The sequence below is a fragment of the Aotus nancymaae genome, unplaced genomic scaffold (genome assembly GCF_030222135.1).
Source record: "Aotus nancymaae isolate 86718 unplaced genomic scaffold, 86718_ANA_hifiasm-v0.15.2.pri h1tg000015l_1, whole genome shotgun sequence".
Taxonomy (NCBI): Eukaryota; Metazoa; Chordata; class Mammalia; order Primates; family Aotidae; genus Aotus; species Aotus nancymaae.
In genome coordinates this window covers 10,457,735-10,484,626 of record NW_026988427.1, presented here as the reverse complement: position 1 = coordinate 10,484,626, position 26,892 = coordinate 10,457,735, and the positions used below count along the sequence as shown (strand labels likewise).

Sequence of the window (26,892 nt, the reverse complement as noted above, 5' to 3'; positions counted from 1 at the left end):
ATGACATCACTGGGGCTGGGACAGGTAGCAAATATGGGCCCTGGAGGGAAGCACCAAGCCAGAGTGCAGCACGGTTCCTGTGTTCTTCCAGCCAGGGGAGATAACCGAGCCTGTTGTGAGGGAGCCTCAGAGGCCCCAGGGAGGCTCATTCTGAGGAATGAAGAATACTGGGGATGAGAGAGGCAACAGGTGAGGAAGATTTGAGCCGTGAACTTTTAAAAGTGTCACTGGTGGATATTGTTTGAGCTCATACTGCTTTTCTTTTTTTTCTTTCTTTTTTCTTTTCTTTTTTTGTTTTGTTTTGTGACGTGGAGTCTTGCTCTGTCACCCAGGCTGGAGTGCAGTGGTGGGATCTCGGCTCACTGCAACCTCTGCCTCCTGGGTTCAAGCAAATCCCTTGCCTCAGCCTCCAAAGTAGCTGGGACTACAGGTGCATGTCACCATGCCCGGCTAATTTTTGTATTTTTAGGAGAGACAGGGTTTTACTGTGCTGGCCAGGCTGGTCTTGAACTCCTCACCTCATGATCCACCCGCCCTAGCCTCCCAAAGTGCTGGGATTACAGGCGTAAGCCACCACTCCCGGCCACTTGTCTTTTTTAAAGAAGGTTTTCTTTATTTTTGCAATATCATTACTTGCTCTATTGACAAGTATCAAATGCATACTGTAAACTTACATCAAACCCATCCATCTAAAAGCTCAATTCAACATGTTTGACTGCTTGGAGCCCTTAATGACATCTTGATAAAACGCCAAAAATTGTTTCCATGAAGATCTTCAAGGTGTTTGACTCTGAGCACACCTTGTCAGACGCCCGTAAAGGAAGCTGACTCTCAGTGGGTCCCAGGAATTACGTGGTTACATCCTGAACAGCCCATCTGACAAGTGGCAAATACCTGTGGAAAACCAATTCACTCTGCTCCTCAGCTTACCCCGGAGGACGGTGGGGGATGACTCAATGTGAGGCTGCTTCACGTTCCAGCTGTCTTGGATCAAGCCCCATTTACAATTTAAAACATGCAAAATCCAAGTTTGTACATGAAATTCATGTTTCTTCAGAACATGAGGCTAGAATAACATGGATATTAGCACTTGGTCAGATGGGTAGCTTGCAAAAATTTTTTCCCATTCTGTTGATTGCTGGTTCACTCTAATGCTTGTTTCTTTCACTGTGTAGAAGCTCTTAAGTTTAATTAGATCCCCTTTGTCTATTTTGGCTTTTGTTGCCAATGCTTTTGGTGTTTTAGTCAGAAGTCCTTGCCTATGCCTGTGCCCTGAATGGTATTGCTAGGTTTTCTTCTATGGTTTTTATGGTGTTAGGTCTTAGGTTTAAATCTTTAATCCATCTGGACTTAATTTTTGTATAAGGTGTAAGGAAGGGGTCCAGTTTCAGCTTTCTGCATATGGCTAGCCAGTTTTCCCAAAACCATTTATTAAACAGGTAATCCTTTCCCCATTGCTTGTTTTTGTCAGGTTTGTCAACGATCAGATGGTTGTAGATGTGTGGCGTTACTTCCGAGGCCTCTGTTCTGTTCCATTGGTCTATATCTCTGTTTTGGTACCAGTACCATGCTGTTTTGATTACTGCAGTGTTGTATTATAGTTTGAAGTCAGGTAGCGTGATGCCTCCAGTTTTGTTCTTTTTGCTTAGGATTGTCTTGGCTATGCAGGCTTTTTTGGTTCCATATAAAGTTTAAGGTGGTTTTTTCCAGTTCTGTGATGAAGGTCAATGGTAGCTTGATGGGGATAGCATTGAATCTACAAATTACTTTGGGCAGTATTGCCATTTTCATGATACTGATTCTTCTTAACCCATGCGCATGGAATGTTTTTCCTTCTAATATCTACAAAGAACAAAAACAAATGTACAAGAAAAAAACAACTCCATCAAAAAGTGGGTGAAGGATATGAACAGATACTTTTCAAAAGAAGACATTTATGCGGCCAAAAAACATATGAAAAAATGCTCATCATCACTCCAGGCTGGGTGACAGCAAGACTCTGTCTCAAACAAACAAAAAAAATGGTTTACAGAGAGGTGTGGTGGTTCACGCCTGTAATCTTAGCACTTTGGGAGGTTTGAGTCCAGGAGTTCAAGACCAGTATGGGCAACATGGCAAAATCCTGTCTCTACTATAAATACAAAATTTAGCTGGGCGTGGTGATGCATGCCTGTAATCCCAGCTACTCAGAAGGCTAAGGGAGGAGAATCACTTGAGCCTAAGAGGCAGAGTTTGCAGTGAGCCAAGATCGCACCACTGCACTCCAGCCTGGACAACACAGTAAGACTCTGTCTCAAAAAAAAAAAAAAAATATATATATATATATATATATATATATGGCTAAAAAATGCTGGCCGAGCATGGTGGCTCACACCTGTAATCCAACACTTTGGAAGGCTGAGGTGGACTAATCAGTTGAGGTCAGGGGTTTGAGAGCAGCCTGGCCAACATGGTGAAATCCCGTCTCTACCAAAAACACAAAAATTAGCTGGGCGTGGTGGCGCCCGCCTGTAGTCTCAGCTACTCTATTCACGAGGCTGAGGCAGGAGAAGTGCTTGAACCCAAGAGGCAGAGGTTGCAGTGAGCTGAGATTGCGCCACTGCACTCTAACCTGGGCAACAGAGCAAGACTCCATCTCAAAAGTAAATAAAAATAAGTAAAAATAAAAAATACAGCCAGGCGTGGTAGCTCATGCCTGTAATCCCAGCACTTTGGAAGGCCAAGGCAGGCAGATCACCTGAGATTGGGAGTTTGAGACCACCCTGGCCAACATGGTGAAACGTCATCTGTACTAAAAATAAAAAATTAGCTGGGTGTGGTGGCACACATCTGTAGTTACAGCCACTCGGGAGACTGAGGCAGGAGAATCACTTGAACCTATGAGGCAGAGGTTGCAGTGAGCAGAGACTGCACCACCGCACTCCAGCCTGGGCAACAGAGTGAGACTCCATCTTAAAAAAATATATACAAAACTCTAAAGATCATCTGAGCCTTTAGTAAATCGTTATCTTTTTGTTGGTTGAGGGTTGCCTTGATGTTGAGGGCCTTGCTCTGGATTACGCTTTGACCTAGGGGAATGTTGTGGTTGGTTTGATCTATTCAGACCACCAAAACTTTCTCCATATCAGAAATAAGGCTGTTTCACTTTTTTTTTTTTTTAATGTGATTGAGTCTTGCTCTGTTGCCCAGGCTGGAGTGTAGTGGCTCAAGCTCAGCTAACTGCGACCTCCACCTCCCAGGTTCAAGTGATTCTCCTGCCTCATCACCCAGAGCAACTAGGATTACGGGCGCCCACCACCATGCCCAGTTAATTTTTGTATTTTTAACAGAGACAGTGTTTCACCATGTTGGCTATGCTGGTCTCGAACCCCTGACTTCAAGTGATCTGCCCACCTCAGCCTCCCAAAGTGCTCAGATTATAGGCATGAGCCACCCTACCTGGCCTTTTTTTTTTTTTTTTTTTTGAGACAGAGTCTTGCTCTTTTGCCAAGGCTGGAGTGCAATGGTACAATCTCAGCTCACTGCAGTCTCTGCTTCCTGGGTTCAAGTGATTCTCATGCCTTAGCCTCCCAAGTAGCTGAGAATACAGGCACACCATGGTGCCTGGCTAATTTCTGTATTTTAAATAAAGACAGGGTTTCACCATGTTGGCCAGGCTGGTCTCGAACTCCTGGCCTCAACCGATCGGCCACCCCAGCCTTTCAAAGTGCTGGGATTACAGGCATGAGCCACCGTTCCCGGCCACCACAAAACTTTAATTTGTTAAAAAAGAAAGAAAGCGAAGCACCGTAAGATGGGCCGGGCACAGTGGCTCACGCCTGTAATCCCAGCACTTGGGGAGGCCGAGGTGGGCAGATCACAAGGTCAGGAATTTGAGACCAGCCTGGCCAGCACAGTGAAACCCCATCTCTACTAAAAATACAAAAATACAGGTGGCTTGCCTGTAGTTCCAGCTACTCAGGAGGCTGAGGCAGGAGAATCGCTTAAACCCAGGACGTGGAGGTTGCAGTGAGCCAAGATAACGCCACTGCACTCCAGCCTGGGCAACAGAGCAAGACTCTGACTCAAAAAAAAAAAAAAAAAAAGAGATGTATTTCAATATATAAATGAGGCACAACTACCACTGAAATAACATAGCCGGACATTTGCACGTGTAGTTCTCAACAAATCAATTTAGCTACATTCCAGGAAAATTTAGGGAACACTTATGGTAATCGTTACACTGCTCACAAAGATTTCCAGTTCTGCTTTTCCTAGACAGAAGTAGGTCTAAACTTCCCAACTCCCTAGAAATTAAACGTGGCCATGTGATTTGCTTTCACCAATGAAATGTGCATAAGTGACCTTTGTCATTCAAGGCTGGTGCAGGTAATGTTTATGCAAAACTCCGAACAGGGTCCTGAGAGACTACTATGAGTTGGGCGGAGTGCTCACCCCATCTACATTGACATGTAGCATGATGGTAAACCCACTTTTAGGTTAAGCCATTGAGATTTGGGGGTTACTTGTTACTGAAGGTTACTTGTAACCTTGCCTGATAAATATTGAAACTGTTCCCTGCAAAAAGAGTTCATGTTTCTCTGCAAAATAAAATTCAGTTCCAGGCTCTGATCATTATAAACAAGGTTTTCACCTACATAAACGTCCGGTAGCATTGGAAAGTCATGAAGGATTCAGGACAATTCTGTTATTCTAGACTATTTTCATCCCTGTCTACCCACACCCAGTAAACACTAGAAGGATGCCCTCAATCTTTATACAACTCAAACACCAACTCCACAAATTCCCAAAATTGATGATGATGAACTGGCCTTCAGGGACCAGACATATCATAAAAACTAGTGCGGTGGGCTGGACCAAGACAGGTCCAGGGAGCAGCTGGGCTTCTAAAGAGGCAACACAGTTCACTCCCAATAGTTTGGTGTCATCAGGGAATATACCATGAATTACCAAATCTAGTGATTCCAGGGAAAGCTAAAATGCAGATTCTATGTGGAATCTTTTGATTTCTAAATATTGGCAACAACTTTTAAAGATTTTTAAATATTCTGGGAACCAAACAGAACAGTTCTGCTGGTTTGGTGTGGTTCATGTTGCCTCACTTTGCAAAGTGTAAAGTGCTAGTGAAATTTTTGTGTTTTTCTGAGACAGGGTCCCACTTTGTCACCCAGGCTGGAGTGCAGTGGCCATGATCTCCACTCACTGTAGGCTCTACCTCCCGGACTCAAGCAAACCTCCCGCCCTCAGCCCCACCAAGGAGCTGGGAGTACAGCTGCCCCGCCACCGGGCCCAGCTAGTTATTATTATTATTATTATTATTATTATTATTGGTATTTTAGTAGATAATGGGGTTTCACCATGTTGGCCAAGCTGGTCTGAACTCTTGGTGTCAAGTGATCCACCTTCCTCAGCCTTCCAAAGTGCTGAGATTAAAAGCGTGCGCTACCCCGCACAGCCAAAAAAAGTTGTTTTTTGTTTGTTTGTTTGTTTTTTTGAGACAGTCTCTGTCGCCAGGCTGGAATGCAATAGTGCGATCTTGGCTCACTGCAACCTCCGCCTCCCAGGTTCAAGCGATTCTCCTGCCTTAGCCTCCCCAGTAGCTGGGACTACAGGCACGCACCACCATGCTTAGCTAATTTTTGTATTTTTAGTAGAGACGGGGTTTCACCATGTTGGCCAGGATGGTCTCGATCTCTCGACCTCGTGATCCGCCTGCCTCGGCCTCCCAAGGTATTAGGATTACAGGCGTGAGCCACCGCGCCTGGTCAAAATTTTACTTTGTATTTAGTCAAATTCTCTTCTTTTCCGAGTGAAGAAACAGATTGAATAACTCTGTCCGTGTATAGTGACTTACCCAGGCCACATAGTTGTATACGATAGTGACAATCGCTAACATCTGCCATGTGGTCCTTACTGCAAATCTCGTGTGTGTTGGGGTCGGGGGGAGAAAGGGGGGGAGGGGGAGAGAGAGAGAGTGAGAGACAGACAGACAGACACACGGAGTTTCGCTCTTGTTGCCCAGCCTTGAGTGCAATGGCCGGATGTTGGCTCACCGCAACCTCCGCCTACGGGGTTCAAGCCATTTTTGGGAGCCTGCCTCAGCCCCCCAAAGTGCTGGGATTACAGGGGTGAGCCACCGCGCCTGGCTGCAAATCTTATTTAATAATGAGGTCGGCTTTTTGTTATCCCTCTTAACTAATTAATAGGAGAAGCCAGCTCTGATTTCCAGTCCACTATGGTGCACTCTTTCCTGCCACGCCGTCGTAGTCATTCGATTAAAAAAAAAAAATTCCTGCTTTTCTGCCTCGCCTGTGCGTTTCCTTAGTTGCCCTTTCAGGGACTGTTCTGATGAGCGCCGCAGAAAAATGACGAAGTGAAAATACAGGACATAAAATGAAAATTTAAAAGAGGAAATGGTGTCACAAGGAAAACGAAGGCCAGGGGACCCCGTGAAGCGCCAGGCAGGGTGCACAACGTCCTGGGAAAAAGTTCAAGAACTTCCCGCGAACAGGTCCCGCCGGCGGCCGGGAATACATGCACTTCTTATGTTATGATTTGGACTGTCCCGAACCTTTTGAAGCGGAAGGAAGGCTTGGCGGTGAGGAGGGAGTCGAATCTGGCAAACCGAAGAGAAAGGCAGTGCCCAGCCGCGCCCGCCCGCCCGCTGGGTCACGTGACACGGCCAAGATGGCCGAGCGGGAAGGAGGTTACAATGTGGGTTTGGAGCCGGAGCCCGGGCCGCAGCCGGGGCCCGGCTCAGAGCTCGAGCCGGAAGAAGAGTTCGAAGTTGTGGACCGAAGCCAGCTGCCCTGCCCGGGTGACCTGCGGAACGCAACGAGGCGGAGGGAGACGGAGAGCTGGTCCGCGCCCATCCTGACCCTGGCCCGCAGGGCCACGGGGAACCTCTCGGCGAGCTGCGGGAGCGCGCTGCGCGCGGCCACGGGGCTGGGCGGCGGGGACGACGGGGACGGCGCGGCGCGCGCAGGTAGGCTCGGGCCAGGTCTGTCCCGCGGCGGACCCGCGTGTCCCCGCTGGCCGCCGGCGCGGGCGCGGTGAGGGCCAGGCTGGGAGGGCGCGGGCTGCCCGGCAGGTTACGGGAGCTATTAGTCGGCGGGCGGCGCCTGGCTGTGCGTGGGTCTCTACCCTGGCGGTCAACCTGAGACCGCCCCGCTGCAGCCCCGCGTACCTGGGCGCGCTCCCGCACCCGCGCTTCCATGCTCACCCACTAACTAGGTGAAGGACGTGTGCGCGTGCAGGCTCCGGGACTCTGGTAACTCCACACACGAAACGGAGCCGGCACGCTTCTGCTTTTCAACCACTCGGTGCGGTGAGGGTGTGGCCCTGCGCGCAGCGGACCAGCAGTGCCTCCGTTCACCAGCCGTGCCTCCGCTCACCTCTGGCTGTGAGATGGGGATTTTAAAGTCACCCTATGATTTCTTAAAGACCTTTTCAGCCCTTGTAATGAATAGAGTGCCAGCATATCAGTGATAGTAAGATTTTGATTTAGCCCTCTAACGCCAGGTATCCAGAGCTGTGATGTCCAATACAGCAGCACGTATATGTTTTGTTCGTTTGTTATTGTTGAGTTTTTGTGGTTTTTTGTTTGTTTTCGAGACGGAGTCTCGATCTGTCGGCCAGGCTGGAGTGCAGTGGCGCGATCTCGGCTCGCTACAACTTCTGCCTCCGGGGTTCAAGCGGTCTCTGCCTCAGCCTCCCAAGTAGCTGGGATTACAGGTGCCCGCTACCACGCCTGGTTAATTTTTTTGTTTTTAGTGGAGACGGGGTTTCACCACCTTGGCCAGACTGGTCTTGAACTTCTAACAGTGATCCATCCACCTCAGCCTCCCAAAGTGCTGGGATTACAGGCGTGAGCCACCGTGCCCGGCCAGCAGCACGCATATGTTTAAATGTAAAATTAAAATTCTATTGAAAAATTACATCTCTCAATTTTTTTTTTTTTTCCGAGGTGGAGTTTCGCTCTCGTTGCCGAGGCTGGAGTGCAATGGTGCTATCTCGACTCACCGCAACCTCCACCTCCCGAGTTCAAGCAATTCTCCTGCCTCAGGCTCCAGAGTAGCTGGGATTACAGGCATGCGTCACCATGCCCAGCTAATTTTTTTTTTTTTTTTTTTTTTTTGGGAGACGGAGTCTCGTTCTGTCGCACAGACTAGAGTGCAGTGGCTCGATCTCAGCTCCCTGCAACCTCAGCCTCTTGGGTTCAAGCAGTTCTCCTGAGTAGCTGGGACTACAGACATGCCCACACTCTGCTAATTTTTCTATTTTTAGTAGGAATGGGGGGGGGTTCACCATCTTGCCCAGGCTGGTCTCGAACTCCTGACCTTAGGTGATCCGCCTGCCTCGGCCTCCCAAAGTGCTGGGATTACAGGCTTGAGCCACTGCACCTGGCCGTCGCCCAGCTACACTTGTATTTTTAGTAGAGACGGGTTTCTCCATGTTAGTCAGGCTGGTCTCGAACTCCCGACCTCAGGCCATCATCCCCCACCACCCCACCCCACCCCTTGGCATCCCAAAGTGCTGGGATTACAGGTGTGAGCCACCATGCCCGGCCGAATTCCTCAGTTTTCTAACTGAATCAAATCGAAATTGAGTACTTTTAAATTGGAATAAAAATTGAGTTCCTGGATTACAGCGGCCACATTTTAAGTACTCAGTGGCCTGTGTGTGGCCAGTGGCTGCTAATGTGGGATAGTACAGCATAGAAAATTTCCAACTTCATAGAAAATGCTGGGACAGAGCTGAGGAAAGGCTGTGGTGCCTTCCAAGGAGCATCATAGCACACCCTTGAGGTTTCTTGATTCCTCCCCATCCACTGGTACTTTGGCTGATTACTTCATGTAGTGAATTGTGAGATTTTCAGTGGTTAAGAATGATTAATGAGTAAAGTTAAAAGGCTGACTCGTTTTGAGATCCTGGCAGTGGAAAGTAGCATTAGAGGGTGATGAGATTCTGTGCAGCCCGGGAATCTAGTTCCCACTAGCTTGACACCTATCCCCAAGACTTTTTCACACATCAGTGGATGCTGGATTGCATACTCATTGACAGTCAGTACTGAAAGTCAGGCATGACATCTTCTGGAGGTCTCTTAGATATTTCATGGCGGGAGTAAGCAAAAAATAAATGTTATTTCTTCCCTGATAAGAAAAATTTCCTTCCTTTAATGCAGAATCAAGGAAACAAAAAGATAAAATGAAATGTGTCTGTACGTAGCACAGAATAATAAGTGTTTGCTGAAAAAAACGCATATTTGAAAAATACCTGTTTTCCATCTGTGGAAGTGATACAAACAATAGCCAACACTTATATTGTCCTTCCAAGGTGCCAGGCTTTTGTCTTAAATCGGTACAAGTATTCATTTATTCCTCACAACAACCCTGTGTGATAGCAGGACTAGCTTCATGTGTGTACGATCAGTGCAGGCTTTGATCACTGTGGTCGAAAGGGCCAGGTACTCAGAAGTGTCCCATGCTTGAAATTCTTAATAATTTTATCTTTGAATTTGTGGCTTTTGAGTGAAGTCAGTCCAATGGGACAGGTTCTCACAGCTGACCCACTTGAGCTGCCCTGAGGCTTCTCCCTGCGCTCCCTGATCCTAGTCTTGCCCAGACAGCTCTGGGGTTGCACCTTCTGAATCTCAGGGCAGGGTGGCGGGTACCACAGCACATTAGGCAGGCCAAGTGGACAGGGGCCTCTCACTCGTCCCATCCTTGCAGGGAAGCTGCAATCCATTAGGGCTGTGGGAAGGGGATACTGACTTCTGGACTTTGCTCCAGGCCTGGAATTTTGCACTGGGCCTTGCAAATTATGTAGATGGCACTGAATGATGAGTACCAATATTATCCCTGTTTTATAAAGAGGGAAACTGAATTAAAGAGAAGTAACTTCACCAAGTGTAAAATGTCAATGTATATATACCATATGGATTTTAAAAATTAATTTAAGGAAAGTATTAATAACTGCCACTCAATCTAGCAGAAACTGTGACCATGGCTTACAAAGGCATGAAATTCAGGGAACTACTGGGTAGAGCAGTGTGGCTGGCCCCAGAGGTCACCAGGATTTGAAGCCATCAGGTAGGACAGGAGCAGAGACAGGGAAAGGAGAAGGGCCAAGGGCAGCACACTCTGCAGCAGGCCAAAAAAAGCAGTTTGGAAGAAAGACGGTGACACCACTTCAACCAGGGCCAGGCCCAAGGCTGACTCATGATCTCTTTCCCCACTGATCTGCCTACACAGCAGTGAAAACAGGCAGGACTTTCAGAAGGAGCAGTTTAGGAGCAGGTACTGAATGTGAACAGCACTCTTGCTGCATAACATTTTTTTCAGTGGTAGAGGCTAAAGGAAATGCTGTGGAATGTTTTGAATACTTGTTTTAAAATGTCCCATGTAGGGTCTGGTATGTGATTGTATTGTCCAAGGTATCCTATTTGGTTTAGGGGATTCTTTTTTAAGGTAATAAATGAACATGATTTTTTTTTTTCTTTTTGAGTCAGAGCCTCACTCTGTTGCCCAGGCTGGAGTGCAGTGGTGTAATCTAGGCTTGCTGCAACCTTTGCCTCCAGAGTAGCTGGGACTACAGGCACCTGCCACCATGGCCAGCTAGTTGTTGTGGTTTTGTTTGTTTGTTTTGTATTTTTAGGAGAGATGGGGTTTTACTTTTACTGTGTTAGCGAGGATGGTCTCAATCTCCTGACCCTGTGATCTGCCCGCCTCGGCCTCCCAAAGTGCTAGGATTACTGGAGTGAGCCACTGTGCCCAGCTAACAAACATGAGTTTTAAAAATCAAACCACACAAAAGAATATTCCGTTGGGCGCAGTGACTCAAGGCTTGTAATCCCAGCACTTTGGGAGGCCGAGACAGGTGGATCACTTGAGGTCAGGCATTCAAGACCAGCCTGGCCAACATGGTGAAACCCCATCTCTACTAAAAACACAAAAATTAGCTGGGAATGGTGGTGCACTCCTGTAATCCTAGCTACTCAGGAGGCTGAGGCAGGAGAATGGCTTGAAACTGGGAGGCGGAAGTTGCAGTGAGCGGAAATCGCACCACTGCACTCCAGCCTAGGTAACAAGAGCAAAACTCTGTCTCAAAACAAAACAAAACAAAACTGACAAATACTGAGTCTTCCTTCCCAGAAAACTTCCCCAGTACTCTTGTATCTTTGGGTGTTTCTGCACATAGCACATGTGCTTTCCTCTCTCAACACTGGCTGTTTTCAAACAAGCAATAGGATGTACACACAAGGAATACATCTTGCTTTTTAGAGTAATGCTTCCCAAAGGATGAGTAACAAAAATGCATGTTATAAGAATTAACATGCTGGCAGGGTGCAGGTGACTCACACCTGTAATCCCAGTACTTTGAGAGGCCAATGAGGGGAAGATTGCTTGAGCCCAGGAATCTGAGACGGGCCTGGCAATTTATTTGGCAATTCAGTAAGTGTAGAACTTCATGATATTCTGTGTGTCATGTTAAACGATTATTAATGAAGCTTAGAGATGTGAATAGTTTGGCCAAGGTCACAAAGCCAGTAAAACTGAGAGATGGAACCACTAAAAGATTGCTCCAGGTTTAATTTTCCATGACTCTAACTTAAGTACTAATGGGAACAGGTAACCCATAGTAGGGAATGCACAAGATAGCAAAACACCGCAGGCAGCTCTCCCAGAGATAGCCTCACCCAGCGCTGATTGCCGGGAACACTGGTCTTAACATTTTTTGCTCGTATAACCCCATAAGAAAACTCCAACCCTTTTTTTTTTTTTTTTGAGCTGGCGTTTCACTCTTGTCGCCCAGGCTGGAGTGCAATGGCACAATCTTGGCTCACTGCAACCTCCACCTCTTAGGTTCAAGCAATTCTTCTGCCTCAGCCTTCCAAGTAGCTGGGATTACAAGTATGCGCCACCACACCCAGCTAATTTTTTGTTTTTAGTAGAGATGGGTTTTCACCATGTTGGCCAGGCTGGTTTTGAACTCTTGACCTCAAGTGATCTGCCTGCCTCAGCCTCCCAAAATGCTGGGATTACAGGCGTGAGACACTGCACCCAACTGAAAACTCCAACTTTTAAAGTTAACATAAAATTCTTCTTTTTTTGTTTTTTTTTTTTTGAGACAGAGTCGCTCTGTCGCTAGGCGTCAGGCTGGAGTGCCGTGGCGGGATCTCGGCTCACTGCAACCTCCGTCTCCTGGGTTCAAGCAGTTCTCCTGTCTCAGCCTCCTGAGTAGGTGGGACTACAGGCGTGCACCACCACGCCCAGCTAACTTTTGTATTTTTAGTAGAGACGGGGTTTCACCGATGTTGGCCAGGCTGGTCTCAAACTCCTGACCTCAGGTGATCCACCCACCTCGGCCTCCCAAAGTGCTGGGATTACAGGCGTAAGCCACCACGCCCAGCCTCTTCATCATATTTTAAAGTTGCTTAGAATTCATTTTCTGGCTTAATGTAAATATTGACTTTTTAAAATAAAACTCTTACATTGTTTTTTGAAATTTATCAAATGGTATGTAAATACCTTAATGAATTGGTAATTACTACCATCCATCTCTAAAATAGCAAGTTATTTAATATTTGAAAATTTTACATTTTCCTTTTTATTCATTGAACTTGAATTTCCATCCCACTTCTGCTATAGAATTAATGTAATAGATTTGTATGTTTTTAAAAGTTTTTATTGCTCATCCTATTATGTCTCACCAAAAAGTATGTAAATAAGTTAAAGTTTAATAAATTTTTCTTGTGACTAAAGCTCTAAATGTATAAAAATTTTTCTTCTAGAGTGAATACCATTAAGTTTATTAGTAATGCTATGTTGGTAACAGGAACATAAATATCATTTTATAAATAATTACACATACATTTTCCTTGAATTGCATTTTTTTTTTTTTTTTTTTGAGACAGGATCTTACTCTGTTGCCCAGGCTGGAGTGCAGTGGTTCAGTCTCGGCTCACTGCAACCTCCACCTCCCAGGTTCAAGCAATTACCCTATTTCAGCCTTCTAAGTAGCTGGGACTACAGGTGCCCACCACCACGCCCCGCTACTTGTTATATTTTTTGTAGAGATGGGGTTTCACCATGTTGGCCAGATTGGTCTCGAACTCCTGACCTCAGGTGATCTGCCCACCTCGGTCTCCCAAAGTGTTGGGATTATAGGCGAGAGCCACCACACCCAGCCAATGAATTGCATCTCTTAACGACATGAATGGTGTTGGTTTTTATAATTAGCATGTATCTGTAGATTTATATATATGATTTACTGCTAAAGTGTGATAGAATTCAGCATCAATTTTAGTCCTTTTTTTTTCCTTGTTTTAGCAATGTTGGTCATCTTTGAACTCTTTCCAAGTTATACACCCCAAATCACACTGATCAATCAGAACAAAAAAATTATTTTTTGTTCCCTTATTTTCATTTAAAGCAAATAATTGAAAATTACCTGACCTGCAACCTAATCATATTAAGGACATTTTTCAACTTTTTGGAGTTACAAAAAAAAAAAAGGTTTACTAAGACTTATCAAGTGGTAATTTCACTTCTTATTCTTTCACTTAGGCACTTTAACCCAGAATACTCAAAATGGTTGGAGACATCTAAATATTGCTTATTTCATTCACCTTTGCCAATGCAATACTTTTTGACAAAAATACTTTTAGTTCAATCATGTATTTCAGATCCATTTTTATCAAAAACTTAGCTGCAGTTTAGGCTCATTTAAGTTATGGAAAATGGCGATCAAGCTAATGGCACATCTTATGGTTGTGAAGTGACTGGCTGAACATAATTACATGTATTTGCTGGGGGAAAAAATTTAACTTTCTAAATTCAGGATACCCAAATAGAGGGTTAGAGACCACCCCTCTCCCCCAAGACCAAGCTGAACTAAATACTATAAAGCAGTAAAAGATTGGTCTTAACGTTTTAATCATCAAGGGCAATTCCACCTCCATTTGGTGTGTGAGACCTACTGCACCCCAGGTCACTGCATCAAGAGGAAGACAGGTTAGGGAGTGAATTGCCCTTCTGTAGAGGGAGGAGAAACAGTGCCTGTGAAACTTGGGAATCTGGAAATTTAGTTCCTTAAAACATCTGGCCATGCCTAGCTTTGGCAAGACTACTGTATATGTATTCCAATTTCAAGACCACTAGATTATGGAACTGGGCTTGGTGTCTTTTTTTTTTTTTTTTTTTTTTTTTTTGAGACCGAGTTTCGCTCTTGTTACCCAGGCTGGAGTGCAGTGGCGCGATCTCGGCTCACCGCAACCTCCGCCTCCTGGGTTCAGGCAATTCTCCTGCCTCAGCCTCCTGAGTAGCTGGGATTACAGGCATGCGCCACCACGCCCAGCTAATTTTTTTTATATTTTTAGTAAAGACGGGGTTTCACCATGTTGACCAGGATGGTCTCGATCTCTTGACCTCGTGATCCACCCGCCTCGGCCTCCCAAAGTGCTGGGATTACAGGCGTGAGCCACCGCGCCCGGCCCTGGTGTCTTTTTTTTTTTTTTTTTTTTTCCTGGTGTCTTTTTTAAGGATAAATCTTTACAAATTGCTTTTACGATTATTGCTTTCTTCAGGGTTTCTCCCTTCTCTTAAGTTTTACAAGTTTTATTTCCTTTGCTAATCATTAAAGTTTTCGAATTTATAAATGTAATACATAGGCTTCTCTTGAAATTTAAAAATAATTTGAGAGGCCGAGGCAGGCGGATCACCTGAGGTTGGGGGTTTATAATCAGCCTGACCTATATAAGGAAACCCCGTCTCTACTAAAAATACAAAATTAGCCGGGCATGGTGGCGCATGCCTGTAATCCCAGCTACTCCGGAGGCTAAGGCAGGAGAATCGCTTGAACCTGGGAGGTGGAGGTTGCAGTGAGCCGAGATCGTACCATTGCACTCCAGCCTGGGCAACAAGAGCAAAAGAACTTTGTCTCAAGAAAATTAAAAAATAAGTAAATAATTATACCACTTCCAACCAAATGCTTTACTTAACCCACTTTTAACCCTCTCCACAACCAAGATAAAATGCTTAGGCTGTTTCTTCTTTCCCAGCAGCTCTCCCCCTACCTTCTTGGGTTTTGCTGAGATAATTTTCAAGTTTTAATCCCCCGGTATCTCAATAATATTTATTTAAGACTTTTACTACAAGTTCACAGCCATAATATTATCGTTCTTTTAGATTTAACTGTAGTTAAGTATAAAAAATATAGTACGTATAAATATGCTCTTTAATTGTTCATATTAATCAATGTTCGTGAAATAAAACAGGCAAAGGATTAATATCCAAAATATACAGGCCAGTAAGACAAAGGCAAGCAAATCAACGCGAAAGTCAATTGAGCAAGCAATTCACAGAAGAAATACTAGGAGACAATCAACAGAAGTTGTTTAACCTCAGTAGTAGTTGGACGGCTGCAAACCAAAAACATTACGATTCTCCGGCCCCCGAAGTCCAATTGGCAAATATTTCTAAAACAACGTAGGCGCACGCCTGCCCCCGGGAGGGCCGCGCTTTGCACTTTGAGATCTAAATTTTTAGTTTCTAGGATTCCAGCTTACTGGGTTTGAAAGAACATTTGGCAAGCACGTATAGATATCCGATAATAATTGCAGACAGTCTTTATTATACTCTCAAAACAATGTGACAAGATAATGGGAGTTGAAATGGAACTGTGTCTGAATTCATTTGACCCCAACGGCTTTACTTACCAAAAAAAAAAAAAAAAATGCGTAAAACCTAAAATTGTACACTAGTGGTGGACGAAAGATCGGCGACAAGAATTTGAGTGAGGCTGGAACTGAGGGGAAAATGCTTCCCTGCAGGTACTGGGCAGGAGAGGACGCTCTAGAAGCCTTCTGGGCGGAGCGTGCACCTGCCCCAGTGCTGGACAGAGGATGCAAAATGGCGCCCACTAGCTCCGTAGGCGTGGCCTTGAGCTGGACTGGCCGAAAAAGAGTGTTCGGAGGCGGGACGCTTTCCCCGCCACGCCCTCTAAGAGCTTGGGGCAGGGCTTCCTGTAGTTAGCACCCTTCCATTGGTCGAAAATGGACCGGGGTTGGGAGAAGCCAATCGTTGCCAGCCTTGCTAAAGCCGTCGCCGTAGCAACGCGCGGAGCCGCCTGGGAGAGGCCTCGAGCAGAAGGCCGAGTGGCTCAAGGCCCGGCCGTCCAGGTGAGGGGCTGTGATTTTTCGGGATCCGGGACTAGTTACTGCCAATGCCGGCTATCCGCCTGCCAGCACATCCGTTCCCTGAGCAGACCGCCTGGCCTCCTGCCTGACCCGTCTTCTCACCGTTGCCGGGAGTCTGACCTCCTCACAGTCTACTAACGAAGCTGTCCCTGCTCCTGCCCCACAGCTTCCAAGTGCCAGATGATGGAGGAGCGTGCTAACCTGATGCACATGATGAAACTCAGCATCAAGGTCTTGCTCCAGTCGGCTCTGAGCCTGGGCCGCAGCCTGGATGCGGACCATGCCCCCTTGCAGCAGTTCTTTGTAGTGATGGAGCACTGCCTCAAGCATGGGCTGAAAGGTGAGCCTGAGGGGGCGTTTGGGAACGTGGAAATTCGGGCTAGGTATTTGCTCAGCATTTATTCATCAATGCCAGACATCGTTCTAGGTGCTGGAATGCCAGCAGTGTACAGAACAGACAAGGTTCCTGTCCTCAGAAGCGACATTCTAGGGCAGCATTGGCCGATGGAAGCTATATAGGCCACCAAGATTATGTATTTACCATGCAAGCTATATAGGCAATTTTAAATTTTCTGGTAGCCAGGTTTCTTTAAAAATGTTAGATGAGATACCTTTCTGTGGGGATAAAAGAAAAATTTTAAGAAAAAAACGGTTAAAAACTTAATTTGTTGAAATACTTTGAAATTAATTTTAATAATACATTTTATGGAACCCAGTATATCCAAAATATCGTTCAACACATAATCAGTATTTAAAAGCCTTATTAGGCCGGATGCGGTGACTCACACCTGTAATCCCAGCACTTTGGGATGCCAAAGAGGGCAGAGACCACCCTGGCCAACATGGTGAAACCCTGTCTCTACTAACAACACACAAATTAGCCGGATGTGGTGATGTACTCCTATAATCCCAGGTACTTGGGAGGCTGACGCAGGAGAATCGCTTGAACCTGGAAAGCAGAGGTTGCTGTGGGGCCAGATGAGATTGACCCACTGCACTCCAGCCTGGGCAACAGAGCGAGACTCTGTCTCAAAAAATAAAAATTAATTAATTAAAAGCCTTGTTGATGAGAAATTTTACATTCTTTTTTATACTAAGGCTTAAAAATTCACTGTATATCTTATACCTAAAACACATCTGAATTCAGTCCCTCTATTGCACTAGGCATGTCTCAGGTACTCAGTAGCACATGTGGCTTGTGACTGCCTTGGACAGCGATGCTCTAGAGGATGAGATGGAGAATAAAGGTAGAAACAAACATAATTACAAAATGCTACCCTTTCAAGGAAGCAAAATGGGTTAAATGATAGAAAACCAAGGAAGGAACCTTTCAAATAGGGTAGAAGAAGAAGGTCTTGGCTGGGCGCAGTAGCTCATGCCTGTAATCCCAGCACTTTGGGAGGCCGAATTGGGTGGATCACCTGAGGTCAGGAGTTCGAGACCAGCCTGGCCAACATAGAGAAACCCCGTCTCTACTAAAAATACAAAATTAGCCAGGCATAATGGTGCATGCCTATAATCCCAGCTACTCAGGAGACTGAGGCAAGAGAATTGCTTGAACCATCTCTTGAACCAGGAGGTGGAGGTTGCAGTGAGCCAAGATTATGCCATTGCACTCCAGTCTGGGCAACAAGAGCAAAACTCCATCTCAAAAAAAAAAAGAGAAGAAGGTCTTTCTGGGAAGGTGAAATGTGAGCCCAGAGACTTAAAGGAGAAGAAAGAGCCAACCATACAAAGATTTGGAGCAGGAGCATTCCTAGCTTAAAAAAAGAAAGAAAGAAAACAGATGCAAAGGTCCTGAGTGAGACCAACCTTCCTCAGCTTGAGAAAGACTCCAGGTAACAGATGTGCTAAGTACACTGAGGGAGAGGCGGGGAGGACATGAGGTCAGGGGAGTAGCGAGAGGCTGGACCATATGTTCCCTTAAAGGTCATGGTGAAGAGTTGCATTTTATTCTAAGTGTCTTTGGAAGATCCTAAACAAGGGAAAAACGTGTCCTAACTTAAGTTCTTAAAAGAACTTACAGCTGTATAGAGAACAGATTGTAATGGTGGGGAGGTGACAATATTAGGAGCGGGAAGACCAATTTTTTTTTTTTTTTTTTTTTTTTTTTTTTGAGATGTAGTCTCTCTCTGTCACTCAGGCTGGAGTCATTGACGTGATCTCGGCTCACAGCAACCTCTGCCTCCCAGGTTCAAGTGATTCTCCTGCCTCAGCCTCCCAAGTAGCTGGGACTACAGATGCCCACCACTACGCCCAGCTAATTTTTGCATTTTTAGTAGAGATGGTGTTTCACCATGCTGGCCAGGCTGGTTTCAAACTTCTGACCTCAAGTGATCTGCCCACTTCAGCCTCCCAAAATGCTGGGATTATAGGCAAAAACCATCATGCCCAGCCAGGAAGACCGATTTCTGCAGTTCAGATGATGATGAGGGTTTGGGGGAAAAAAATAATAATCAATCATTGATTTTGCCATCAAGAAAGAAAAAGGGGAAGGATTCCATAGGTGATCATATGAGGCACCTGTTTTATTCCATGGGCGATACATACTTGGAGAAAACACAGCAGGTATATCAGGGAAACTCTGTTGCCAGAGAAAGAGAGACTTACTTACTTACTTATTTCTTTTTTTTGAGACGGAGTCTTGCTCTGTTGCCCAGGCTGGAGTGCAGCGGCGTGATCTCAGCTCACTGTAACCTTCGCCTCCCAGGTTCAAGCGATTCTCCTGCCTCAGCCTCCTGTAATCCCTCCTGGGATTACAGGTGTGTGCCACCACGCCCAGCTAATTTTTTTTTTTTCTTTTTAATTTTTAGTAGAGACAGGGTTGCACCATGTTGGTCAGGCTGGTCTCAAACTCCTGACCTCATGATCCACCCGCCTCGGCCTCCCAAAGTGCTGTGATTACAGGCTGAGCCACCTCGCCCAGCCAGAGAGACTAATTTATTACATGGCCTCTCCCAGTCCCCAAGACAAAATCAAGAAGGATTAAAACAATGAAGTTTAGCAGCTTTCACTTGACTTTTTAGGGGGAGGCTGTGGGCCCCTGAGTAAATTTTGCAACCTGTTCTCATGAATAACACTTTTGTTTTTCTTTTTAGTTAAGAAGAGTTTTATTGGCCAAAATAAATCTTTCTTTGGTCCTTTGGAGCTGGTGGAGAAACTTTGTCCAGAAGCATCAGATATAGCGACTAGTGTCAGAAATCTGCCAGAATTAAAGTGAGTGAGAAATAGTTATGCCGATTTGATGATTTTAAAAACTTCCTCAATTTACTCATTTCTCAATTCCTTGCTGATAAAGCCCTTTCTAATTGGAAAGAGCTCTATTGCTCATTATCGACATGATCTCCAGCAAGATTTGACTCTCCCTGAGCCTCAGTTTTCTTTTCTTTAAAATGGGGATGGTGATTCCTGCTTGCCACACAGGCCAAATGACACCTTTGGTTGTAAAGGTGTTGTCAACCACAGGGCACTCACAGGAGGAAAAGGAGCTACTGGTACACCAGGAATCACTGCTTCAGATATATGTGGGCAGTTTTCTGAATAATACATTTTGGGCCAGACTGTAGCATCCAGGCCAAGGGGCATTTGTAATTTGTTAGGATGGGACTAACAAATTATTTGCCATGTCTGGATTTGCCCTTGGGGTAGCTATGCTTAGGCTCAAAATCAAAAACAGACCAGAACACAAATAAGTAATCCTCCTGGAATTTAACATCTAGAAAGAGTCTTAGGGATCCTTGAGCCAATGCAAAAGAGCCCTCTGCAGAATTTTCCAGAGGGACTTGGACTGTTCAGCCTTTATTTGACCCTTGTCCTAGGGAACCAGCCTATTCCATTTTCAGATAATAACAGCCGCCACCCTAGGACCTGCTCTATGACAGGCATTGTGCTGTGAACATTCCTTTTCATTATCTCATTTAATCCTCCACAACTGTCCTCTAGGATAGCCGTTAGTATCCTCATCTGCAAGCGTGGGAACTGAGACGTAAAGTGGCTAAGTAACTTGCCCACGGTGCCTCGGTAGGTGAGTGATGGGGTAGGAAGAGGACACAGGTTGTGGACCCTGAAGCCTTCTAAATCCCATGAAACTCCATTGCTGCCAAGCCCTGTGCATGCTTCTAAAGACTGCATTTAAACCGTCTATGCCAGTTCTGCCTGCCCAACCTGTGTTGCTTATATTTAAGGCCTTTTGCACCCGCCAACCTTTCAAATGTTTATTTATTTAATGATGACCTCTTTTTTTTTTTTGAGACAGAGTCTCACTCTGTCGCCCAGGCTGGAGTGCAGTGGCACAATCTCAGCTCACTGCAACCTCCCATTCCTAAGTTCAAATGATTCTGATGCCTTACCTCCTGAGTAGCTGGGATTACAGGCGTGTGCCACCACACCCAGCTAATTTTTGTATTATTTATAGAGATGGGGTTTCGCCGTGTTGGCCAGGCTAGTCTCAAACTCCTGACCGCAAGTGACCCACCTGCCTTGGCGTCCCACAGTGGTGGGATTACAGGCGTGAGCCGCCACACCAGCCTTGATGAGCTCTTTCATGAGCCTGTTAAGTCTACTGCCTTGTTTCTTCAGTCGTTTTTTATATGGTACAATTGCTCATACTCTTTCTGCCCAGCTCACTCACTCCCTCAAGAGTAAAGCACCTACACAGACAGACAGTGTCCTGATGTTTTCTTTGTGTTTCGTTTATTTTGTTTTTGAGACGGAGTCTTGCTCTGTCACCCAGGCTGGAGTTTAGTGGTGGGATCTTGAACCACTGCAACCTCTGCCCAGGCTGTAGTTTAGTGGTGGAATCTTGGCTCACTGCAACCTCCGCCTCCCATATTCAAGCAATTATCCTGCCTCTGCAGTAGCTGGGATTAAGGGGGCCCATCACCACACCCAGGTAATTTTTGTATTTTTAGTGGAGACAGGGTTTCACCATGTTGGCCAGGCTGGTTTCCAACTCCTGACCTCAGGTGATCCATCCACCTCAGCCTCCCAAAGTGCTGGCTTGAGCCACTGCTCCTGGCTGGTTTTTTGTTTGTTTGCTTGTTTTAAGACAAGGTTTCTGTCACCCAGGCTGGAGTGCAGTGGTACAGTCTCACAGTGGTACAGTCTCTCAGCTCACTGCAACCTCCACCTCCCAGGCTCAAGAAGTGATCCTTCCACCTCAGCCTCTCCAATAGCTGGGACTATCGGCTGAGGCAGGAGAACTGCCTGAACCCGGGAGGTGGAAATTACAGTGAGCTGAGATCATGCCACTGCACTCCAGCCTAGGCTACAGAGTGAGACTCCATCTAAAAAAAAAAAAATGCATCTGCACCCAGCAGTTCTACTTACATGCATTTTATCCTACACCTGTAACACATGAAAATGACACATGTTCAGAATGGTCTGTTGCAGTCGTTATTTGTAACAGCAGATTAGAACCACCCTATATTTTTTTAACCCAGCTAAATATGGTGCTGTCCAATAAAGACACTCTAAAGCTATTCTGTGTACTGATATGGAAAGATTTTCAAGATGACAGATACTCGGTGAAAGCAGGTTGAGAACTGCATGTAAAACATGTTCAAGGGAGAAAAATAATTTATAACTTGTTTTCATGTGTAGAAACATGTCTTGGAAATGAATTTAAACAAAAAACACTATATTAATATTTAGGGAAGGGGGATGGGAAGGTAGAGGACAAGGAGACAAGTATATATCTTTTAATACTGGGTAGTTTTTTTTTTTTTTTTTTTTGAAACGGAGTCTCACTCTGTCACCAGGCTGGAGCACAGTGGCACGATCTTGGCTCACTGCAGCCTCTGTCTCCCGGGTTCAAGCGATTCTTGCCCTTCAGCTTCCTGAGTAGCTGGGATTACAGGCATGAGTCACCATACCCAACTAATTTTTGTATTTCTAGTTGAGATGGGGTTTCACCATGTCGGCCAGGCTGGCGTCGAGCCTCAGGTGATCCACTGTGCCCAGCCTACTTTCTAGGTTTTAAACCAAGTGAAGATATTGCCCATTCAAAAATAATGCAGCATTAAAGTGCATATACTGGTTTTGTAGCCTTTTTTCATTTATTCTACTTAATATTAGATTTTAAATCTCTTTGTGTATCAAATATTCATCTACAGTATCATTTTTTTTAATGGCCAAATCATATTCTGTTATCTATCTAATTTAGCCCTTGTGGCTGTCTTCAAATTCTTGGTACCATAAACCATGATGATGATCTGATAACCATCCCCAAACATACATCTTTGTGTCCATCTTCAGTTATTTCCCTAGGATATATTACTAGATGTAGAATTTTGGTAACCTCTTGTCATCAAATTGCCACTAGAAAATTGCACAGTTGGCTGTGCCCAGTGGCTCACGCCTATAATGCCAACACTTTGAGAGGCCAAGGCAGGAAGACTGCTTGAGCCCAAGAGTTTGAAACCAGCCTGGGCAACATGGCAAAACCCTATCTCTACAAAATTAAAAAAAAAATTAACTGGGCGTGATAGCGTGTGCCGACTGTCCCAGCTACACCGGAGGCTTAACACAGGATTATCACTTGAGCCTGGGAGTTGGAGGCTGCCGTGAGCCATGATCATTCCATTGCACAACAGCATGGGCGACTGAGCAAGACCCTATCTCAAGAAAAAAAAAAAGGAAGTTGGAAAGTTTACAGTCTCACCAAGCAGCACTTGAGAGGCCTTTTTTCTTTTAATGTTTATGCAGGCCTGTTCCTTTTTTCCTTTCTTTTCTTTTTCTCTCTTCTTTTCTTTCCTCTTCTTTTCTACTTCTCTGGAGATAATGATGGAATGCAGAAAAATGACAGCTTCAAGATTAGGGCCAGGTGCATGGCTCACAGTTGTAATCCCAGCAGTTTGGGAGGCCGAGGTAGGCAGATCACTTGAGGTCAGCAGTTAGAGACTAACCTGGCCAACATGGTAAGCCCCCATCTCTACTAAAAATATAAAACTTAGCCTGGCATGGTGGCATGTGCCTGTAATCCCAGCTACTTGGGAGGCCAGGAGTCTGAGCAGGAGAATCACTTGAACCTGGGAGGCGGAGGATGCAGTGAGCCGAGATCACGGCCAGTGAATTATCTTGCCACTACACTCTATCTAGCCTGGGTGGCAGAGTGAGACTCTGTCTCAAAAAAAAAAATAAAGATTGGTTGCACAACATTGTGAATGTACTTAACACTACTTAACTGTAAGGCTAAAAATGATTAAGATGGTTAATTTTATGTTCTATATGTTTTACCCCAATTAATAATAAAACATAAAATTGTACCTTTGAGGCCAGGTGCAGTGGCTCATGCCTGTAATCCCAGTACTTTGGTATGCCAAGACAGGCCGATCACTTGAGGCAAGGAGTTTGAAACCAGCCTGACCAACATGGCAAAACCCCGCTTCTAAATACACAAAAATTAGCCAGGTGCGGTGGCACATGCCTGTAATCCCAGCTGCTTGGAGGCTGAGGCATGAGAATCACTTGAACCCAAGAGGCAGAGGTTGCAGTGAGCCGACATCACACCACTGCACTCCAGCCTGGGCGACAGAGCAAGACTCTATCTCAAAAAAGGTTGTACCTTTGAGCTAACCCCTTAGAGATTTTATGAGCTTCACCACTTTAACAAGTACTAAGTTCTCTATTAGTCTTTTGAAAGAATGTTTATCCATTACACAAATATGACCTGATACCTTCCTGTGATATTTTTTGAATATAAGCAAAGCAGATTGCCATTAGAAAATTGCACAGTTGGCTGGGCACAGTGGCTCCCGCCTGTAATCCCAACAGTTTGAGAGGCCAAGGCAGGAAGATTGCTTGAGCCCAAGAGTTTGAGCCCAGATATTGTATTATTACAAATACAATATCTAATTGTATTTGTAGTAATACCCAAAGGTGTGTGGCGAGCCATTTTCTCTGCCTGCCCAGGCTGTGTGCATCCCTCCCTAACCCCAAACAGCTATTCTTACACTATCGTCTGCATTTACAAGGCTGTGTATCATGTGTTTTCCTGGCTAAATCCGGTTTCTTTTCTGCGTTGTTGTTATGCCACAATAGTTTGATTTTCTGTTTCAATTCTAGGACAGCTGTGGGAAGAGGCCGAGCTTGGCTGTATCTTGCACTCATGCAAAAGAAACTGGCAGATTATCTGAAAGTACTTATAGACAATAAACATCTCTTAAGGTATTTCATCAACTGTTTGCTTATCTTTTGCTTGCTGAATAATTAAACATAGGCTGGGCATGGTGGCTCACGCCTGCAATCCCAACACTTTGGGAAGCCAAGACGGTGGATTGCTTGAGGTCGGGAGTTCAAGACCAACCTGACCAACATGGTGAAACCCCATTTTTAGTAGAGACTAAAGATACAAAAATTAGCCAGGCGTGGTGGCAGGTGCCTGTAATCCCAGCTACTCGGGAGGCTGAGGCAGGAGAATCACTTGAACCCAGAAGGTAGAGGTTGCAGTGAGCTGAGATCACACAAGTGCACTCTAACCTGGACAACAGAGTGAGACTCCGTCTAAAAATAAATAATAATAGGCCAGGTGCAGTGGTTCGCGCCTGTAATGCCAGCACTTTGGGAGGCCGAGGTGGGCAGATCATGAGGTCAGGAGTTTGAGACCAGCCTGGCCAACATGGCGAAACCCCATTTCTACTAAAAATATAAAAATTAGCTGGGCACGGTGATGCATGCCTATAATCCCAGCTACTTGGGAGGCTGAGGTCGGAGAATCACTTGAACCTGGGAGGTGGAGGTTGCAGTGAGCTGAGATTGCACCATTGCACTCCAGCCTGGGCGACAGAGTTAGACTCTGTCTCAAAAATAATAACAATTAGAACATAGTTCTGTAGATTATTTTGAATTAAAATAAGCATATCGGCCAGGCATGGTGGCTCATGCCTGTAATCCTAGCACTTTGGGAGGCCAAAGCGTGCCAATCACTTGAGGTCAGAAGTTCAAAAGCAGCCTGGCCGACATGGGGAAACCCCTGCTAAAAATAAAAAATCAGCCAGGCATGGTGGCATATGCCTGTAATCCCAGCTACTCAGGAGGCTGAGGCAGGAGAATCACTTTAACCCAGGAAGCAGAGGTTGCAGTGAGCCAAGATCACACCGCTGTAACTCCAGCCTGGGAAACAGAGCAAGACTCTGTCTCAAAATAAAAAATAAAATAAGTGTATAATGTTTACAGAAATTTATGACTGGTTCATTTTTTATATTTGTAACTAAGCAAATATCAGTATAAAAGAAATTTTCTCTAGACTATGATAATTTACGAGGGAGGACTCTTTCCAGAGGTAAAGCTCTCTTGTAATTGAGAAACAGATAAAAATAGGTAATTGAGAAATAGATCTTTTACAGCATAGCCTAAAACCCAAGTTTCTCAGTGTTTTCAAGTCATAGCTCGTTATCAAACATATCTTCACACCACAAATAATGATTTACAATATTTCACATACTCCGAGTACAGTTACACTGAGTAACTTTGAGTTATAGATTTTGTTGTAATGAACTCTTTTTCAATTCATTTTTTCTTTAAAATTGACACAAAATTGTACATATTTATGTTGGTCAGTCAAGCTCCTGACCTCAGGTGATCCGAATGCCTTGACCTCCCACAGTGCTGGGATTACAGGCATGAGTCACCATGCCCAGTGGCCTTTTTTTTTTTTTTTTTTTTTAAGATGGAGTTTCACTCTTGTTACCCAGCCTGGAGTGCAGTGGCATGATCTCAGCTCACTGTAACCTCCACCTCCTGGGTTCAAGCAATTCTCCTGTCTCAGCCTCCTGAGTAGCTCTGATTACAGATGCATGCCACCACGCCCAGCTGATTTTTGTATTTTTAGTAGAGACTGGGTTTCATCATATTGGTCAGGCTGGTCTTAAACTCCTGACCTCAGGTGATCTGCCCGCGTCAGCCTCCCAAAGTGTTAGGATTACAGGCGTGAGCCATCGCACCCAGCCACTAATGAGGTAATTCTTAAGATAAAAGTTCTTACACACACACACACGCACACACAGAGTGGCCTGGATGCCACTGGATTTGGTACATTAGCAAATCATTGCTGACCAGAGCAGTAACAGACAGGGGATGGACCCCCACTGCAAATGGCCGAGATAACTGGGCAATAAGGAAGTAAAAGCAGCAGATGTTGCTAGTGGGATGCAAGAAGGAGTTTTACGCTTGGATGTGGGATCTCATTTCCTGTTTATATGAGCATAAGTGGAGAAGTAGTTCATATCAACACAGAAGAGGAGCCAGTGGAGACACAGGAAGGGAGAGTGACAGTCAGGAGTACAGTGGCCAAGAGGAGATGAGAAGAACTGGGGTTCAGGGTCTGCATGGAGAAGTTAACCTGAGACAGGGGGCGGGGAGAGCCCATTCTAAGCCACGGAAGGAGAAGAGAGGACAGAGAAGAAAAAGTGGCGCTTGAAGCAGTGAAGGGAAGTGAAAGGAAGGGAGGAAACCCACAGTAGTATCTCCTGTCTCCAGGGTACAGTTGAAAAGGCAGTGCAGGGTGGGGAAGGAATGGTGATGGCGAAGCTGTTTCTGAGCGTCGCTCTGGCCTGTCCGTCTCTTTTAGTGAGTTCTATGAGCCTGAGGCTTTAATGATGGAGGAAGAAGGGATGGTGATTGTTGGCCTGCTGGTGGGACTCAATGTTCTCGATGCCAATCTCTGCCTAAAAGGAGAAGACTTGGATTCTCAGGTA

At 45.3% G+C, this 26,892-nt stretch overlaps 1 protein-coding gene across 2 annotated transcripts in view; it reads left to right on the top strand.

Moving 5' to 3' along the window:
* Window positions 1-6,670: 6,670 nt before the first annotated feature.
* RUFY1 (RUN and FYVE domain containing 1) overlaps window positions 6,671-26,892 on the top strand; it is a 63,149-nt gene continuing 42,927 nt past the window's right edge. The window contains exons 1-5 of one of the 2 annotated variants that reach the window (XM_064376618.1): window positions 6,671-6,985; window positions 16,365-16,538; window positions 19,297-19,414; window positions 24,263-24,364; window positions 26,766-26,889. In XM_064376618.1, the coding sequence (XP_064232688.1) occupies window positions 6,688-6,985; window positions 16,365-16,538; window positions 19,297-19,414; window positions 24,263-24,364; window positions 26,766-26,889 (816 nt within the window). In that variant the 5' untranslated portion in view covers window positions 6,671-6,687. Of the gene's footprint in view, window positions 6,986-16,086; window positions 16,181-16,364; window positions 16,539-19,296; window positions 19,415-24,262; window positions 24,365-26,765; window positions 26,890-26,892 lie in introns of those variants that run through there. The other variant, XM_064376620.1, reaches the window with a different exon arrangement.